This window comes from Medicago truncatula, chromosome 5, assembly GCF_003473485.1.
Source record: "Medicago truncatula cultivar Jemalong A17 chromosome 5, MtrunA17r5.0-ANR, whole genome shotgun sequence".
Lineage (NCBI taxonomy): Eukaryota > Viridiplantae > Streptophyta > Magnoliopsida > Fabales > Fabaceae > Medicago > Medicago truncatula.
In genome coordinates this window covers 790436-811915 of record NC_053046.1, presented here as the reverse complement: position 1 = coordinate 811915, position 21480 = coordinate 790436, and the positions used below count along the sequence as shown (strand labels likewise).

Genomic DNA, 21480 nt, shown 5'->3' with positions numbered 1-21480 from the left:
CACAGAAAAAAAAATCGGTTAGAGTAAAATTCACAAGAAGAAAATTGTTGATATGAAAGGAAGCAAGTGGATTAAAAAAAAATCAAAAAAAGTTCACAAGAAAAACAAATGAAAGGAAACGTGTGTTGTGTTTGTGTAGCTATATTTCTAAAGAGTATTAAATGCAACGTTTTCCTATTTTAATTAAGTTGACTAACTTTTCACATTAATTGTAGTAAATTAAATGGGATAGATTAATTATATTGTTTCTTAACGCCCGAGAACATCGGTTAGCAGCACCCTATTTTAATTTGTTACGAGTTAAATTATTTGTACTATTATTTCTCTTTGATTCATTAGTTTACAATAATTCTGTCATAATTTTTCCAACACATACACGAAAATTTCTGTCGTGCACTTAATCATTATCCATTGAATTAATAGTTTGTTATTAAAATTAAGGTTTGATTGTTTATCATTGAATACATTTTTAACGTATTTGATTTCCTAATTTAAAAAATTGTGACAATATAAAGAAGAAGATGGATAAAAAGAGGATCAAAATAATAAAAATAATGTGATTTATTATGGTAATAAATGACAAGGAAGGGGAAGAGGTTGGGGATGACGACATGAGTTGATATTAATACACAATAATCGATGAGAAATCCTTGTGTTTTCCCTTGAATTCATTATCCTCGTCAAGAAACTATCTCATTTTGATCCCTTTTATTTTGCCTTTGTTGTCAATTAATTTTAGATCTTGAGAGCACTTGTTGGAGATTCAAGTGGACCATTCTTCCTTGAACCGCCTTTTACTTCGGTTTTAAAAGTTGCTACAAGCACAACAAATATTTTAAAATATGATCTAGGGCATCAAGTGAGACAATAGCAAAACTTTTGATTAGGTCTCAAGATCTAAGACTAAATCTAAATTTTGGACGTACAAGTTAAGAGTCATTGTAAAAATATAACCATTAGTAATTTTGTATTATACTCATATATAATTCATAATGTTGCTTTTAATGTCCTATTTTATTTTAATTTATAATCAAAATGTGAATGATTGACACAAAATACATGAGAAAAATGAATGATACCTAAAACACCAGCAATATTTGAACGGCGAAGTGCACATGCCAGTGTCACATAGGTGGAGCTATGGTTCGGACTCAATTCACGTTGGCAATTGTTGGTGCACTCTGTTTCTTCTTTGGGACCAGCTTCAACATTACCAACAACAATGCAACAATTTTGTTTCCCATTTTACTTTATTAATTAATTAAATTTAAAACTCTTTGCTTTGTTGTTGTTAGTTGTATTAATCTTCCTCCTTCCCGGTAATTATTTGTGTGATCTATTGTAAGTATATATAATACATGACATGCGTTAGTTCATCTAGCTCATGAGAGACACAAGATAAATGTCATGTATTCCATTCATTTATGTTGATTTGCAAGTGTGAGTTATGTAGGAATTTTAATTTATTAATTATTTATTTTAGGGTTAATTAAGTTTTTGGTCCCTATAAATATCTGCACTTTTGTTTTTAGTCCCTATAAAAATAAATCACACTTTTTAGTCCCTACAAAATTTTCTGTTAGTGTTTTTAGTCCCTGTTAAATTAAAATTTGTTTAATTATGCTTAAACTTTTAATTTTTTGAAATATTTTTTACTGACATGTTCATAACATCGTAAGACACTCTTTTATAAAATCTTTAATTTTTTAACATGTAATGAATTAAATATGAATTTTTCTAAAAGCCAAATTTTCAAGATTATATTAATGAAAATTTGAACCTAATAATAAAATTTTGAACTACTTTTTTGCGGAGGAACTTTGTATAATGTTCTAAATAAGTATGTAAAAAATATGTTGAAAATTTAAAAGTTTAAGCACAATTAAGCAAGTTTTAATTTTACAAGGACTAAAAGTATGTGTTTGTCCCTCTTAAATTAAAATTTGTTTAATTGTACTTAAACTTTAATATCTTTAAATGATTTTTAACAGGCATGTTAAGAACATTATAATAATCTCTTTCATAAAAAATTAAATTTTTTTTAACATATAATGAATTAAATATAATTTTTTTTAAACACCAAAAATTCAAAATAAACCTAACGAAAATTTGGACTTAAAAATAAAATTTTGAGCTAACTTATTGCGAAGGAACGTTTTATAATGTTTTAAACAAATATGTAAAAAATCATTAAAAAATTTAAAATTTTAAGCATAATTAAACAACATTTAATTTAACATGGACTAAAAACACTAACGAAAAATTTTGTAGGGACTAAAAAGTGTGATTTGTTTTTATAGTGACTAAAAACTTAATTAACATTTTATTTTAAAGTTTTACTATTAATTTTATTAATTATTATAACTAATTGTTTCTTTTGACCAAGTATAGACACGTTTTGTTTGGCCACTCAATAGTATACGTTATCTTTTACCAAGTCACCTAAGTACTTGGTATATGGTTATGCTTACTAGCAACGTTTTAATTCAATGCCTTTGTATATATGAGTGGGCTCCAGTACGTGTATATAGATAGATGGGGATGGGGCACACGAGGACGGCTTCTTTGAAATAAACACTTATAATCATACATAATTGGTATAAACATTGTTTTGGTTCCCTGATCATCCAATAGTTGTTTCTCTGCCCTTCTTTATATTACTGAGAATTATATTTATAATTGCGGTGACATTTCTTGATTATTATCCTTAAGGTTTTAGGTAAGAGTGTGGTGTCTCTCTTGCTTGTGCGGTTGTTCTGATTCAAGCAGCAAGTGGCTCCTTGTGCAGCAACGGTGATACAGACAAAGTAAAAAGCAGCTTAGTAAGAGTGTGGTGTCTCTCTTGCTTTGTGTGGTTGTTTTAGTTTTATTTGTGTGGTTATTTTAGCCTCGATGTAGACGGTTCCCCCGAGCTCCCCTCATGACCCAACAATTCCATCTTTATTTTGTTTGACTTCCGTCATTTTTCCAGCAACAAGCTGCAAATACCACTAAACTCTGATTTGTGTAAAGCTCTTAATTTTAATCTTGTAAAAATAGGGAGAAAAAAGGCCTGTGCTCTGCCCTATTTTTTCGGTTGCCCAACCACTATTTGTTAGAAGACAGTCAATAAATCTTTTTATTTGAAATTCGTTGTAACAGACATTGGAATTTGTCTGAGATATGAGAATCGGAATAAGTGACTCATAAGTAAGGCCGTCTTAACAAATTCATAGGTCTGGTTTTAATTTTATAAGGGATGTAAAAAAAAAAAATCTGGGCCCAAAAAAAATAAATAAGTTATTTAAAAATCACACATTGGTGGGTCTTGAACACATGACCTCACACTCAACAAAAAATGGCCACGCTACTAAAGCAAGCTTTACAAATTTAATATATTTTCTTTTAATAGATATATAATCATTATTTTCGTGTCTTACATATAAAAAAATTATTTTGGGCCCCAAAAAATTGGAGGCCCGGTGTCGTCGCCCAGCCTCGACGGGCTATAGGCCGACCCTGACAGTAAGTATATCGAGAGATTAATATAACAGTATTAACGATACAATTTAACGTAAAAGACTATTTTAACTAATATAATGTATGATCAAGGATTATTTTAAAAAATTTTATGCATTAAAAAACTACGTGACTATTCGTTACACATTCGAAAACTAAAATAATTATTGCTCCATTAGTATCTTTTCGACTTAGTTTGTCACCCCATGTGTTGCTAACGAAGTCCATGCATTAGCTACCTATGGTTGTATAGTTCGTGGCTAGAGTGTGATTTTCATCTTGTAGTCTCAACTTTCAAGAATGATAATTTGGATTTTCTTTTCTTTGCTAATTGATAATTTGGTTCTTTGGAGACTTCGCAATTAATGGATAAATTGTATGAATTTAACTAGAATGATGTCTTTGTTTATTTGCATATAGGGAGAGGGTTGGAAAACTAGGCCTACTGCCAATATAACTATCTAACTAAGCTCCGTGAGTGATCTTGATTGAGTTTAGTTGGTGTTTTAGTTTTCGTTTTTGTTTTTCTGTAGAAGGAATTTTATGATTTTATTATCGTTTGATTTGAGTACTTTTTGTACTCTAATTTTAATATATGGTTGTACTCTTGCATAAGATTTTTCCTTTTTATTTATAGGTCAAATACATCTAAAAGTCCTTTAAATTTTTCATTTTTCTTAAAGTCGTCCTATTAGTCTTTAAAAAAAACTACTTCTTCCATTTCAAAATGAGTGTCGCTTTAGCCAAAAAAATTTGTTTCAAAATGAATGTCACTTTACATTTCCAATACAACTTTAATTTTTTTCTTCCAACTCTACCCTCAATAAATACTTAAACTTTTCTCTCTCACACAATTTTCAATGCAACTTTAAGTTTGTCTTGTTCTTATAAAGTAAGGTTATTTTAGTAAAATTGCTATGACATTGGACTACTTTATTCCATTCCTTAATTTGTGTGCAATTGGCTAAAACGGCACTCATTTTTGAAACGAATGGAGTATCTAACTAACTTCTTATGCACCTTAGGGAAACAACCTGTTTTTACGTTATTACTTTTTTTTAACCTGCAATAGTTGCAAAATGGGATAAATGGATGATGTAGAGGAGGCATATAGGAAGAAATATGAAGAAAAAAATGTCTTGAGTGAAAAAATAAAAAGAAGAAGAAATGTAAAAGAAAACTAAATAATAACCATTGCACGCCGTAGGAAAAAAGAAGAAATGTATATGTACACTCTATAGTATTCTGATTAGGTTTTGGAATAATGGGTTGATAATATTTCGCCATATCATATTAATAGTTTTTTTTTAAGGAAGGAATATTTAATAGTTATTATTGGGTGTCATTTTACAATTATTTTAGCAAGTTTCAATGTAGTATTATTTTAGTCGAGTTTTGTAATAAATCAAAGAAACATCATCATGGAAGGAGTAATGGTGCGTACAAGACCTTAAAATTATGAGAAATCACCTAAATCAGACAACTTCAATATTTTTTTTTTGAACAAGACAACTTCAATATATATTAATTGAATGTCCTTTTTTTCCTTCAAAAAAAAATTGAATGTCCTTTTTTTTAAGAATATTAATTGAATGTTTTTTAGGGGATTAATTGAAAGGAAATGATAGATACAGTGATTGAATGGTTAGTATTTTTAGAATTCTAACATTAATTTTTGGGCAAAAGTTCTTTAAAATAATATTTCAGCAAGATGAATACTAACATTAATATAATAATATTTTTTTTTGAAGGAACATTTAATATAATAATAGAATTTGTTAAATCTAACATTCATATTTGTATTTGATCCCTACATGCATGCTATGTTAAGTTTTATGACTAGTTTTATAAATCTAACAAGATACAATTTTATTTTGTCTAATTCAATATTCTATTTTTTAGCAAATCGAACTCAAGCCTTATAATCCTCCCGCCTTAATTATTAGACGAAGAAAAACACATTTCCCATTTATTATGGATAAAGATGATACTCTTGTTACAAACATTAACATTTGAAGCTAGATGGATTTATGCTAAACTATGAATGCAATATTACAAATGAGTACTTTTTTATTAAAAGAAATAGATAAAACTATAATGAGATATTTAATTTTAAAATTTTAGGAGCATGATCAGCTAGCATAAGAGGAAAGTGAATTCATGATAACTCCTCCTATACATTATCCCCACCCAACCAAGATCGATGTTCAATATTTGAATTCAATTATCATGGTTGTGGCCGGCCAGCATGAGCAACAGCGTTACCATTACCCCTCTTAGTAATGTTGATGTCTACTAATAGTTATGTTGGGTCATGAGAGTTTAGACGATCATTACATTTACATTACTTCCTCTCTCCCATTATAAGTGAGCATTTTGCTCATTTCACATATATTAAGAATATGTGTATAAGTAAAAGAGAAAAAAAAAAATATGATTTTGAGTGTTGTTAAGTATTGGTGCATTCCTCTTTATTATAAATGCAAAATAGAATATATTGAATTATGAGTGGTGAAAGTAGTATTAATTAGAATTGGAAAAAATAATTAATATTCTATTGAAAAGTGAAATAGATATATTTTTTTGGAACAATATTTTTTTTTGCAAATAGCTCGCTTATTATGGGACAGGTGGAGTATTGGTTTTGAGAAATTCTTGTGTAGGAACGAACCTAACCTATCATCTTTACAAACAACAAATTAAACAAATTAAAACATGACACGTCATTATTTTTCCACCATAAATGGTGTTGGTGGTGAATGGTGATGGAAGATCACGAACTAGTGGTGGTGGAGAGAGAGAGAAAGGACTAGTTAATTTATTTTTTTATAATTATTTTAAAAGAAAACAACGACGTGTCATGTTTTAATTTGTTGTTTGTAAGGATGGTAGGTTAGGTTCGTTCCTACACAAAAATTTCTCGTTGGTTTTAATATCAATGTTAGGTCATGGGGTAAGTTTGAAGATTGTCATGTTAGGTTAAAAGAACCACTCAAAAAAAAAATATTGACACTATAACTTTACTCAAAACTTTAAATATTACATATACCTAGTGTATTTATCCAGCGTTGTCTGGATTAGACATATTCAAGAAGATAAAAAAAAATTATATGTATGATATCCGCAAATAAAATTTATCATGGATTGGAATAGGATGAATATCTTAATAAATACACACAAATATAATAAAATATACCATATTATAAATACTCGTAAATTTATAGATACAAAAACAGATAAAATTAATTGAATTTAGTAAAAATATTAACACATATATAATAAAATTAACTTTAAGGAATTTGTGTTATTTCTGTTGAGATATTTCTGTTACATAAAATATCAGGAATTCAATGAAAAAGTTAAGTAAAATATTTAGGTACCATTTGGCCCGGTTTTTTTTTTTTTTTTTTTTTTTCAGTTTCTCTACATTTTTAAGGAGAAGCTAGGCCAAACACTATATTAATAAAGGTACCGTTTGACCCGGCTTTTTTTTCCAGCTTTTCTACAATTTTAAGGAGAAGATCAATAAAGTACCTTCGAAAAAAAGTACTTCTTTTAGAATGCATAAAATTGAATGGAATGAGCTTTATCCAAAAGTTGTTGAATACTACTTCAAAAAACTATTTCTCTATAATTTATTTCACAAGCACTTCTCTTCAACTCACGCAGGCAACCTTATCTTTAATTTTTTAATATTATATTTCAATTTGTTTTTGAACCGGTCCACATAATTTTTTTTAAAGGAGGATCAATTTAATTTTATTATCTATTTTTGAAGGAATTTTGTTATCTTTTATCACTTATATATTTTAATTTTAATACCGTTTAATTATCACAACCTCACAAATATTTTTATTCATGTTGTTATTGAATGACACCAAATATTTTTATTCCCTTTCTTCAACCTCACAAATATACACACACACACATTAGCGTTTATAGTAATATTTTATGTTTGTATATCTGTTTTTTTTTTACGCTAATGCGTATAATTTTTTCAGTGTTGCGTAATGCGTACAATTATTATTTTTATAAAATTTTGATTTTAATTAAAAGTACTAGTATAGATGCCTAAAAAAATTAAACTTATATATATTTTACACATTTATATTGTAACAAACTATGCATATCTTTTTCTTATTAAAAAAACTAAACATATCTTTTTCAATGACACCAACAATGTTGTAACAAATATAATATCATATAATATAAATTCTTATCTTTTTAAATGACACAAAAAATATGATATTCTTATAACGAAATTTGTTATACAGTATAATTGGAAAAGAAAAAACAAACTATTCTCTAGCTTAGCTCAGTTGATATAGACAATGTATAAATATATGCAAGGTCGCAGGTTCGAACCCCGAACACCACCAAAAAAATAATAAATTCATAGTTTTGTACAATATTTTTTCAAACAACTTTTAACTTAAAAATAACTTTAGAACTAAAAAAAATAAAGAAACCAAATAGTTTTAACTTTTTTCTTAAAGAGCTTTATTTTAACTTTGTTTTAAAGTACCTTTTAGACCGAAAAAAAGTATGGCCAAACGGTACCAAAGTACCTTCGAAAAAAGTACTTTTTTTAAAATGCATAAAATTGAACGGAATGAGCTTTAACCAAAAGTTGTTGAATTCTACTTCAAAAAACTACTTCTCCGTAATTTATTTCACAAGCATCTCTATTTAATTCACGCAGGCAACCTTTTCTTTTATTTTTTAATATTATATTTCAATTTGTTTTTTCTCTCATTTAATTTTTTTTTGAACCGGTCCATATAATTTTTTTTAAAGGATGATCAATTTAATTTTATCATCTATTTTTGAAGGAATTTTATTATCTTTTTATCACTTATATATTTAATTTTAATATCGTTTAATTATCACAACCTCACAAATATTTTTATTCATGTTGTCATTGAATGACACCAAATATTTTTATTCCCTTTCTTCAACCTCACAAATATACACACAAACATTAGCGTTTAGAGTAATATTTTATGTCCGTATGTCTGTTTTTTTGTTACGCTAATGCGTATAATTTTTTTAGTGTTGCGTAATGCGTACATTATTATTTTTATAAAATTTTGATTTTAATTAAAAGTACAAGTATAGATGCCTAAAAAAATTATACTTATATATATTTTACACATTTATATTGTAACAAACTATGCATATCTTTTTCTTATTAAAAAAACTAAACATATTTTTTTCAATGACACCAACAATGTAACAAATATAATATCATATGATATAAATTCGTATCTTTTTAAATGACACCAAAAATATGGTATTCTTATAACAAAATTTGTTATACAAGTATAATTGGAAAAGAAAAAACAAACTATTTTCTAGCTTAGCCAATGCATAAATATATACAAGGTCGCGGGTTCGAATCCCGGACACCACCAAAAAAATAATAAATTCAAAGTTTTGTACAATATTTTGCCAAACAACTTTTAACTTAAAAATAATTTTAGAACTAAAAAAAAATAAAGAAACCAAACAACTTTAATTTTTTCCTTAAAGAGCTTTATTTTAAGTTTGTTTTAAAGTAACTTTTAGACTGAAAAAAAGCATGGTCAAACGGTACCTTAACAGATAAAATCAAATGTTTGTTGAGATATTTATGCCAAATCAAATATTGATTTTAAAAAATAGAAAAATAATAAAAATATTGTGAATATACGTGGAAGTGACATGTGGCATAAAAAACCTTACTTTATATATATATATATATATATATATATATATATATATATATATATATTATTGATTAGGAATTCAATGATAAAGTTAAGTAAAATATTTAATAGATAAGATCAAAAGTTTGTTGAGATATTTATGCCAAATCAAATATTGGTTTTATAAAATAGAAAAATAATAAAAATATTGCGAATAAACGTGAAACTGACACATGACATAAAAAACTTTACTTTATATATATAATACTATTGATTACCTATTTTAACAATTTTAACAAGTTGATTCCACACAATTTTGGGGGGATGATGCAGAAGAAGTAGAAGAGGTGATGGAGGTCACTCTCAGCCATGACAAGAGGCTTGAAATAGAAGACTATCCAAGTCTATTTGAGAGCATTAAGGCAGAGAGAAAGAAGAAGAAGCAGATGAACAAAATGAAGCCTTCTAACTTTAACTCAGACGCTATGAGGACTCGTGCCCAAAAGGGTTCCTCCAAAGCCGCCTTGACATATATAGAATAATTGGTTCAATTGCAACAGAATATCGGAGAATACCAAACTTTTGTTCAAATTTCAGAGAGGGTAGTCTTTTAGCTGTGGTTTGGCCATGAATGGTCATAATTTGTCTAGTTTTTTACAATGGTTGTCTTTGACACCTCTTTCCTTAAGGTCTTTCCTTTCTTGGAATAGATTCATTTTCTCTTTTTATAGATTTTACACTATGCGACCATGTTGTATTGGTTCAGGCTTCTCCTGTCTTTTATATTTTATTGTTTTGATAAAAAAAAAATTAAAAAAAAAAACTTATCTTCCACTTGCGTCTAAATCTCTAACAAATAGACCAATAAATGAAGATAGAATGGTTGAGCAAACTCTGAAAAATTGTTCAACACCCATTTTTTTATATTGGTCTTCTAACTCACAAACTAAACTCAACAACATGATATATTTATATGTGGAAACATCATGCTGATGGCAACCTTACATCAACAAAACAAAACAAACATTAGGGACCCACAAAGTGAACATGTCCAATGCAACATGATAACATAAGAAGGGGCAGAAACAAGAACAGTGGCAATGGTTAATATTTGTTATAGTTACGGTGGGGTTGAAATGGAAATATGATGAATTAGGGTTTGAATTATGATGATGATGATGATGATGGTGATAGTGATGATGAATAGGCACGCGTAGCTCTCTCTTCATAGTAGCTTTTTGAAACAACAAAGAGAATATACATGATTGTATCTTATGCACGCTCTACTTATTTTTCACTCACAAAACCAACATTTTATTTGCACACATTTTCCAACACTAAGAATTTACCCCAATTTTCGGTAATTGTCACTCCCACTATATATTAATCATCCTATTTTATCCTTTTCCTACTTCTTATTTTATAACTAATATGAATAATATCCATTCCACTCCATCATCTGCGTGACAAATTGCTGCATTAGCATCATTACATATCATCATGCATACCATCAATACGTGCCTGCCTTCATATACTTTCGCATGCCTAAGCTATATGGACAACTTCCACGCTGTCAAATCTTAAATATCAGGCATATTTTTTTTTTTAAGTACTAATTAAATTTTATCTATCTTATAATAATAGTATGTCTTAGGGAAATAAATCTATCATATTTACCCCACCAATTAAGTGTCTTAGACTTTATTTTTCCTTCCATGTACAATGCAAAACACTGCACTTGCTCTTGCTAATTTTATATCGTGCTCTTACTAATTACAGACAAATGATAATGATTGTGTTTAAAGTAGTGTTTGTTATGAATTCAAACATAAAATAAAACAAAGTTGTTATTAAAGTCTAAGTATACTACTACTAGTAGTAGATATTATGCTTTTGATAAAATATTACTACTATAGTACTGTTAATTAGTCTTAAACAAGTTGTTAAAACAGTACTAAACCAAAAGTAATAGTAAGAAATTTAAGATAAGATACGGTCCTAACTAGGGAGGGTATAATATCAATCTAAGAAATCCCGCACGCAGTGTGTAATGTATTGTACTTTACGAAAACCAATGAGGATTTTATTTTGCTTTTTTCAAGTCTGAAGCACTTCCACTTTGCTAGATTTCCTAGCTATCAATAATTACTTCCCTTTCATTTCTCCTTCTTATATACGATCTCTCATTCTCATATCCATCCATAACATCACAAACTACTCTTTTCTCGTCTTCTTCTTCTTTCACACTTTCTCTTGTTCTGTTCTTTTTAGTTGTCATCAAAGGAAAGATGGGTGAAGTAGCTTACACAAATGGAAATGGAAATGACAAAAGCCATTCACCACCTAATGGTTATAGGAAGAGTTGTTGGTATGAAGAAGAGATTGAAGAGAACCTTAGATGGTGCTTTGCTCTCAATAGGTATACTATGTATTTATGATACATTCACTCATTATATTCATCTATTGCAACCATATTATAGTTTAGTACTTTAGCATAACTAAACTGGCCTTTTCTACATTTATATTATAGTAGATAAACAATAAGGTGGTCAAAGACAATGTTCTTCTGTCTTCCTTTATATATGGCGGCTCTTTGGTAGTTCATTCATGTTCATGTTGTTTCTTTTTCTAAAAGACTATAGTTTTTTAGAAGGTTCATGAAAAGATAATAGAAGCCAAGGAACAAGAAGGTTCATGATGAGTGAGACAAAAATAAAATATTAGTCTGCGCCTAATGTCTAGTTTTCTTGTCGACAAAATTTTGTTTTTTAAGCTGGAAAAAAAAAAAAAAGTAAAGAAATGTAAAAGTTAAATGCTCTTTTTGCCTTTGTTTGGCTATGAAAAAGGCAGACACAACACAACTAAAATGAAACACTAAGATATATATGTTTGCTCTTTCTCAATACAATGTTTAGCACTATTATATAAATTTATGTTAAATGTTTTATAATGATTCTAACTTTTTATTCTCTTTGTTTTGGTGGGGGCTGCAGCATCTTGCATACAGGAGCTAGCCAGTACCAAGACATTGCATTGTTGGACACAAAGCCCTTTGGCAAGGTTCTTATATAAAACAGAAAGTTACCTTTACTTATAAGAAAAGTATTATTAATATAAATTAACCAGCCACTTAATTATCTACTATGTTATTATACTTTTGCAGGCATTGGTACTCGATGGGAAGCTTCAGAGTGCAGAAACAGATGAATTTATCTACCATGAATGTCTTGTTCATCCAGCTCTTCTTCACCATCCTATGTATATCCTCTCTACTCTTCTTCAATAATTGATGATCGATCTTGTGTGATTTAAGCAGCACTTGAACATTTTTTTTCATTATCTATTTTTCATTCCACTTTCTAGGCCAAAAAATGTTTTTATTATGGGAGGAGGAGAAGGATCTACTGCAAGGGAACTTCTCAGGCACAAGACTATAGATAAAGTTGTAATGTGTGACATTGATGAGGTATGTTAACTTTGATAAGTTTTTTTCCCCCACAATTTTGAGTGGTTAAAGTTTAATGTATTGATGTTTGATGGAAGCAGGAGGTGGTGGAGTTTTGCAAATCATACTTAGTTGTAAACAAGGAAGCATTCCATGACTCGAGACTTGAAGTCGTCATCAATGACGCAAAGTCAGTTGCTAAGATTAATTTGATATATTACAGCTATAATGATTATGGTCATTTCTAAAATTTATACTTTTGATGTTGCAGGGCTGAACTAGAAGGCAAAGAAGAGAAGTATGATGTAATAGTTGGTGATTTGGCTGATCCAATAGAAGGAGGTCCTTGCTATAAACTTTACACCAAAGACTTCTATGAACTCACTCTTAAGCCAAAACTGAAGAAAGGTGGAATATTTGTGACACAGGTAGGTGGTGGAGGATATACTTGTTTCAATAATATGTATTAAAAACTTGATAAGGTGAAAGAAACACAATACAAAATGTAATATTGTTGTTATTATTCTTATGCAGGCAGGGCCTGCTGGAATATTCAGCCACACAGAAGTTTTCTCATGTATTTACAACACCTTGAGACAAGTTTTCAAGTGTAAGTATTTGCCTAGACAAAGATATGATAATGCTACTTACAACTATAATTAAGTCAAATTATATTAACATGTTTTCTTCATGTTTACAGATGTGGTGCCTTATTCAGCTCATATCCCATCTTATGCTGATATTTGGGGATGGGTCCTGGTAAAATTATAGACTATTGACGATAAATTTTGAAGTTTTGACAAGTTCTTATGACCAAAGCTAAGTATTCTATGTTAATTTTTCCTTGGCCTATAACAGGCTTCAGATTCTCCATTGGACCTTAGTGCTGAAGAATTAGATATCAGAATGAGACAGAGGATTATTGAAGAGAATAGATATCTTGATGGAAAAACATTTGTGTCATCATCAACTTTGAGCAAAGCTGTTCGTAATTCGTAAGTGAAAGGCTTAAACTTACTATAATCTTGTTGTTGTTATAATCATATTTTGTGGTCTAATTCTGATAGACATTGAATGATACTATTGGCAGGCTAAACAATGAAACTCATGTATACACAGAGGGAGCAGCTAGGTTCATATATGGTCATGGAAAGAATGCATAACTAAGCTTCAAATCATAACAAAAAGTAAAGCAAAAAGACACACAATGCAAGTTAACAAATGCTTTCAATCAAGATATTTCTTTCATTATATGTATTTCCTTTCTGCTCTTCACTTTTTTACCCCTTGGCTTGTACTTTCACCACTCAAAAAAAGGCTTGTAAGTGTTGCATCAATGAACAACCAATGGTTCCTATCTTGTGCTTCTATTTGGATATGCTCTCTTCCTATATACCACTACTCTAATGTATTTAATTTAAGAAAAAATGTGGAAAGTGATTTTGTTTTGTTTATTATATATGGTACATTAGACACTACTGCCTAAATATTTGACCAATATTAAACTGGCAAGATCGACCCTAAACTTTTGTTATCAGCAGTAATAGAACTCGATACTCTTGAATTTAACACTCACTAAGACCCGGTTGTACATCAATCCTAAACTATGTATGTATGTATGTATGTATGTATGTCCATCACACTTTTACATCTATAATAATAACATAAATAAAAGAGTCTGTTGTATACTATTATTATGTGCTACATATTATACTATTACTAATTACTAATAAAAGCTAAAGCAGATTAATATTCATTCCAAAATATGTTCAACAAAACAAAACAGTCATAAAAGTAAATACATGTAAATTGTTTAGCATTTGTCACATAAATAAATGTGATAATATAAGTACATGCATTACATACCCAATTAAGCAAGCATTATCAATCCTTACACATCAAAAGGTTGCTTACCAGTAAATTTAACCTCAATTGGGCTAACATTCTTCCCAATAGACCTGAAATTCTGACCAACCCCTTGACGACCAGGGTTAACCTTCTCAGGGTACACACCATCCTTAGGATGCAAATATTGAACCTCACCATTAGGAAAAACCCTGTAAAACTGATACTTAATCTTGTACTTAGACCTTAATCTATTTCCTAAAGCCAAACACTGTTCTTTCCTTGCTAACTTAAGAAGGTTAGGACCTTCTCTCATTATGGCTGCACCACCAGTTGGCATCTCAAAGATTTGTTCCTTAGGTGACTCCCATGTGATCACATAGAATTCTTCAACTTGTGCCTTACGTAACAATCCACCAGTGCTTCCTCCAAAGATTGGTGAAGGTGTGTTTGGGTCTAGTTCAGGTGGAGTAAAACCAACTGGTGCAGCAGGAGCTTCTTCTTTTGTTGTAACTGATGCTGCTTCTGTTTTCTCATCTGCAGCTGAGATTTTTGTTGTTTTTGTTGTGAACTTGATGGGTTTGAGAGAGATGAAGGATAAAGTTGATGGTTGTTTCCATGGTTTAGGGCTTGAAAGAGGTGGAGTGAAGAGAGAGGCTTGAGTTGCCATTGCCATGTTGTTGATGAATGTTGAAGAAGAAGAAGAAGAATGATGCTTATTTGTGTGAGTGAGAGTGAATGATGAAAAATGAATAATATTAGTATACAAAAGTTTGTATGGATTTTTAGCATTTGAATGTGTGGTGTGAGTTTAGGTATATGGATAAGGTGATATGGTTTGGACCAATTACATTTTATGATTTTGATTCGATGTCTCTATCTAACCCAAACTTCCAACATCTTTGCCAATTTTCATCTTGCTTTTGTAGTTTTCTGGTTAATAATAAGATGCACCTTTAATTTTGGTTGATTTATTTACTTTACAATCCAATTACATGCTATTGTAACATCCACTAAATTTGTTTGAATTATTGTTTAAAGTAAAAATTTAATTACTATACATGGCTAATGTATAATTATTTTAAATATATATTTATCGATGTGTTGTCACGTCAATTAAAATATTGATAAAATATAGTAATTAAATTTATAATATATATACTAGTATTTTTTTTTTTGTTTCTCACAGAATTCTCTCAACTTAAGGTAATCATATTTGAGATTAAGTAAAATACTAAATGTGAGCATGTCTCGGTAAATGTGAACATCTCTTCAGGTAATTATATATGTGAGATTCTAGAAGGAAAAAAAACATATTTAAACCTTATTTTATAATATTATTAAATAAAAAATTGTTAAATCCCTTTAGAATATAAATTATCCTCGCTACGATAGGAACAATATTGTACACCGTAAAGGAATCTTATTTTAATTTTATTTTTTAAATATAGTTAATTAATATTTGCGTTTGTCGGCTATTTTATATTCACGTGTATAAATTATAAATATTATTTTTATGAAATTTTAATTTTAGTTAAATTATACTTATAGATGTTTTTAACTTTTAAATAGTAACAAATTATGTTCATCATTTTTTTTGTGGTGGTCAGGGTTCGAACCCCAGACCTTGCATATTTTATACATTGTCCCTATCAACTGAGTTAAGCTCAAGACGACAACTATGTTCATCATTTATCAACAATATAACAAATATGATAAAAAAAAATTATTTTTTTCAATAACACAAACAATATAGCGTTTTTAAAAACAAATTTATTCGACAATACAACTGAAATAATGAAAATTCAGCCCCGAAAAATCCCTTATTCCATTTTTTTTTTACAAAAACAAAATGATATTCATTCATTCAAATCGAGAGATTACATCATTCAACACCGCTAAAAACGTGAAGGATGAATCTGCGAATATACTCACAACATCCAAGTTAATAGCATATAACGGCATAATGTCTACAAAAATATATGATAAAATTAAAGTGACCGGAATATCCATGGCTTCCGGATCTGCAACGTTGACGCTCAAATTTTTGATTGAATAATTGATCTTCAAAATGAATCAGATGAACACCGCAAGAAGACGGGAAATCAAACAGTGCCGCACATGACGACGAACAACAAACCACCATACTTAGATGATGAAATCACAAAGAAAAACCCTAGATCTATCTGAAAATCACTTATTTAGATTGAAATATAGAGAAAAAGATGAAGATGGGTGATTTCAGGTCAAGAATTGAACCAAAACCACCCTCGATGGAAAATCTAAAAGAAAAAAACCTAAAGAGAGAAAACTAGAGCCAGCTTGTAGAGTAAAATAAATATATATTTAATCCCTTATTCCATTTATATATTGTTAGATAAGCGGCACAGCCCTGTCAAAAAAAGGATAGGCGGCACAGTGATTAACATATTTTTCAAATTAATTTTAAGTTATGTGGTCATAAGATATAAATTAAGTGTTCACCGTGATTAACATGAAAATTAGAGGCCTATTCACCGTGTTGTTCTTAATCACTTATATATCCTGTCTTGTTGCGATAATTTTTAATAGGAAAAAACTTAGGTACAATTTCTTAGGTGCTTTTCGTATGGTTCTTAATTAATTTTTTTTTTTTTTTATATAACAAACTTTAAGAAAATTATGGATTTAAGGAAATCATGGTGAATTTAATCAAGAGTCATACGAAAAGAATCTAAGGAATTCTACCTAACTTTTCTCCTTTTTAATATTATAAGAAAAATATATATTTTAAATTCATTCAATTAATGATGTATATGATCTTTATTATACACATTATATGTCATTCATTGAATGAATTTAGGGCTCGTTTGGATTAGCTTATTTTAGAGCTTATATAAAACAGTTTATGCAAATAAATACATTTTTATGTATTATTTATAAGTTTTTAAGGTAGTTTATGAAAAAATGGGTTATCAAAATACAATTTTCATTAGTCAGAACTTATAGATTAAAATAAAAGCTTATCTATTTATATAAGCTATTTTTCATAAGTTCAAAATAAGCTCAAACCAAACGGGGCCTTAAAATATAACTTTTTGTTTTTAATAGTGACCGAAAAAAATAATAGTTAAAACCACTAAAGGCGCAACAACTTTAATTTGTGTGAGTGAAAGAAAGTGAATTATTTTCGTTGTCACTCCATTATTTTCGTTGTGGAAAAATGGGGTGTTTTGAATTTCTTTTATAAAAAAAGATATTAGAAATTGATGATAAAAAAAAAAAAAAAAAAAAGGTATTTTGAAACCCAATTTTGAATTCCTACGTGCCCCACTATGCCAATTAAGTAGAAAAATGGGATTGATGTTGGTGGTGGTGGTGAGTGGGGCATGGAGGAGAGATATTGGAAGTGGAAGATATAGAAAGAAAAAAAAAAAAATTAAGTTTTCATTATCTAGGATAAAATCATGTTCCTTATTTGATCTATTAGTTAAAAACCAACTTAGCCATCCTTCAAAAAAAAAAAAATTAAATAAGAACCTAGCCATGGTGGCAGCATCGTTCCTAACATTTTATTTTACTTAGACCAAATTTGAGAAAATGGTCCCCTTTTTTTGTTTTTGATAAATGATAAATGAGACATATATTAATTATGTCAGCTGGCATCTCAGCTTTGTTGTCACCCTAAGACATTAATACCATAATACAATGTTTTCAAATCTTAGCTATGCTGACACCTTGAAAGATCTGGGATGGAGGTGTGAAAATGAAATGTTGCTGAGTTGTAAAATACAAAGGGTGAAGGGCTACTGGGTTGAAGTCTTATAAAGGGTTGGTCCCTCTTTGCAATGTTTGCTATATATACGCCCTTGAAAAGTGTATTGATATATACAACCCCTATAAACAAATTTTTGGCTACTTACGGGCATGGACCCTAGTCCGCCGCAACCCCCAGCGTATCCTTAGAGCCGGACCTACATGGTGGGAAACTTTAGTACTTTCCCACCTTAAATGCAACCAACAAAGTGATGCTAGAAGAAAATGAGATTAATGCGTGTGCTCTCTACAAATTTCGTAAGGAGACATGATAAAATTGATAACGTGAAACTTACCTTTCAACCTGTGCATTTTATCACACTCCGACTTACATCCCATTCAACATCAGTGTGAAACGTCGCAACATGGTAGCAAATAGTGTAGCATTTTTCTGAATCCAACCTTGAACACCTATATAAGGCACGCCAACAACAACAATGCAAACAATTTTGTTAGACATTGTATTTTATTGGCTTAAATGCAATTTTGCTCCTCTCATATTATTTAAATTTGGGAAATGTTAACAAGTGTGCCCGGTGCACTCTCTAAGGACTATAAATAGTATGTATTTACGAAAAAGTGTGTAATCAATGCATTGGAAATCGAAACATTTAACTTTTTAAAAAATAATTACTAATTTTTGAATGTTTAAAGAGTGCCCAGGGGGCACTCGTTAACAAGACTCTTTAAATTTTAGTCCCTCTATTTTTAAAACTGGTTTTTTTATCCCTCCATTAATAAAGTCAACAAATTTTTTTTTGATCCTCCGTCAATTTAATTGACATGACGTTGTCATTAATGATGTGGAGTTGATATGACATTTTATGAGTTTGAATATTTTCCATGTAATTTATTTGGTTATTAAATTTGTTATTCATCTTATTAATATATCAAAATATAAAAAATAAATTTTTAAGCTCTCTCCATCATCAAGATCCATTAGCATCATTGCACTTTAAGCTCCAACTACCATCATCAAAAACACAATGTCATCATTATCCTTACCCTCCAACTACCAATTATATCTCTTTCTCAAGGCTAAATAACAACCAAAATATTAGGCTCCTCAGCTTTGATGATAAAGCCATCAACACCAACAAAGTAAGCTTGTTGGTTGAGAAGATCTTCATCATGTTCTTCTTATGTGTTGATGAACCAATGTTTTCATTTTGAAAAAAAGCATGAATATGAATAGACCCAGATTCTAAACCTAAATCTGGAAGAATAAAAACAGATAAGGAACCCTCTTTAATGTTCATTGTACTGACTTTGAGTTCGATTTCTCATTTTCCTTTGCATCTTCAACTTGTTTTCTCTTTGATGATGATTTTGTAAGTGTTTGAAATATCGATTTTGAAAATGAGGGTAAAATTAGTGATGAATTTGAATGGTGTGGTTTGGTATTGATCATATTGGAAGTGTTTTGAAGCCCTCACTTCATTGAGTTGAATATTCTTTGGTGTTTCCATTTTGCTAAATGGCGTAATATTTCACTTTAACAATGACGGGGACGAATTTGGGTTTGGCACCAATGATGATGGGCAGGTGTTGGCGATGAAGGATTTTATTTTTGTTTTAACATTGTTTTTAATATAACATTGTTTTAACACAACATGTGTCCAACTGAACAACTTCGAGGAAGGTAGGAAGTATTGTAAAGTTCACAATATTTTTGCCCATCACGGTAACACTTGTGTTCATTCAGTGATACAATTTAAAAGGCAATCGGAAAAAAGACGCCTAGTCTTTGAAGACAAACCAAAACCACCTATAAAAATCGACAAAGATCTTTTCCAAGGTTGCAATCAACATGCATAACCCTATCCCAACTGGAATACACGTGGAAAACCATTAAGATGGAATAATTACATATATAAAAATATGCCTAGTGTTTTAACTGTAGATTGATAGACAATGATGAAAAATTGTTTCAAATTCCTTGGATTGAGATGGAAACTTCAGCACCTTATGAGTTCTTCAATCTGCTCAACATTCTGGTAAGAGGATTATTGAGGCAAAGGATAACAAATACTACAACAACCCTTGACAATCAAAAACCTTTGGGTAGTACAAGAGAAGGTTGACGAAAATGCTTTGTTGGAGTTAATGATGTGTCACATTAAGTATACAATGACCTGTCCATGTTGATAACATGTTACACAAAATCTTAAACGCAACTTTCATATGGCAAATTTTATGATACATTCAAAAATTTAAGTGTACCGGTACATCAAATCGATAATTAATGATCAAATGAGTTGTTGTTTTCAAGAAAAAGAATTGTTTTTTTTATCATTAACAATTATAATAATTAAATCTTATTTACCAAAAGCTTCGACGATTTTTTTTTTTTTTTGAATTTTTATTATTTATAATAAAGAATATTGATAATTTTTTATGAAAAAAAAGTTAAAAATTCAATATGATTCTTATAAACAATAAAATGATTTTTTTTATTTGAAATTATGTTTTCTAAAATATAAATATTGACTAATAGCTTTTTATTTAATAAAATGATCTTTAATTTATAAATTTATAAAGCGAGAGTACCAGTACACCTCAATTTGTGAGATGTACCGTAAATGTTCCCCTTTCATATTGGTTAAAAATCATATTTTTATGCGCATTAGACTTTCTTCATCAAAACCCTAAAACAAATTAACATTGACGAGGAGGCTACACATAAAAACTTAATTTTTTTTAACAAAGAGAAAACTCGTGTTTACGGTTTCTTATAATAAGAATCTGAAAGAGCATAAATTAATATCCACATGTATGATATATTCACTTTTCTTGTGCGAATCCATCATCTTTCAAGCGTGTAAATGTAAAAACTAAAAAAATTAATCATTCAAATTGGATATAACCTCGCTAGTTGCAAATCTCTTGTCTAATAGATTTAACACGACTAAATTCATAAACCTATATAAAATGTTCATATTTTTTTTTCTTCAAGTAGTCCAGCTGGCTAGAGATTTTTTTTTGAATAATAGTCGGAGTTTGAACCTCAGACCTTGCATATTTTATGCATTGTCCAATCAACTGAGTTAAGCTCCTGAGAACAACGGATAAAGAAATTTACTTAAAGGTGAATAAGTTCGAACTCTAACCATTTCATATTTTATGCATTATCCGTTATCAAATTAGCTAAGATAACTGAGACGAATATAATATTCATTTAATGTCGCATCAAAATCAACTTAGGAGATT

The 21480-nt window shown here is 29.5% G+C and overlaps 2 protein-coding genes across 2 annotated transcripts; one reads left to right on the top strand and one right to left on the bottom strand.

Annotated features, from left to right (window-relative positions):
• Window positions 1–11276: 11276 nt before the first annotated feature.
• On the top strand, window positions 11277–14006 carry LOC11439099 (thermospermine synthase ACAULIS5). The gene is made up of 10 exons (XM_003610659.4): window positions 11277–11604; window positions 12179–12245; window positions 12349–12443; window positions 12549–12651; window positions 12732–12820; window positions 12902–13058; window positions 13165–13240; window positions 13331–13389; window positions 13489–13625; window positions 13721–14006. The coding sequence occupies exons 1-10, from the start codon at window positions 11474–11476 to the stop codon at window positions 13791–13793; spliced, it is 987 nt and encodes a 328-aa protein (XP_003610707.1). The 5' UTR covers window positions 11277–11473; the 3' UTR covers window positions 13794–14006.
• Window positions 14007–14360: 354 nt separating this feature from the next.
• Window positions 14361–15220, bottom strand: LOC11438662 (photosystem I reaction center subunit II, chloroplastic). Its single transcript, XM_003610658.4, has one exon. The coding sequence runs from the start codon at window positions 15149–15151 to the stop codon at window positions 14522–14524; it is 630 nt and encodes a 209-aa protein (XP_003610706.1). The 5' UTR covers window positions 15152–15220; the 3' UTR covers window positions 14361–14521.
• Window positions 15221–21480: the final 6260 nt, after the last annotated feature.

Coding starts and splice junctions, on each gene's coding strand:
- LOC11438662 (XM_003610658.4), bottom strand. CDS start 15,151: ATGGCAATGGCAACTCAAGCCTCTCTCTTCACTCCACCTCTTTCAAGC.
- LOC11439099 (XM_003610659.4), top strand. CDS start 11,474: ATGGGTGAAGTAGCTTACACAAATGGAAATGGAAATGACAAAAGCCAT. Junction 12,246..12,348: donor ACACAAAGCCCTTTGGCAAG/GTTCTTATATAA, acceptor ATACTTTTGCAG/GCATTGGTACTCGATGGGAA. Junction 12,652..12,731: donor TAATGTGTGACATTGATGAG/GTATGTTAACTT, acceptor TGATGGAAGCAG/GAGGTGGTGGAGTTTTGCAA.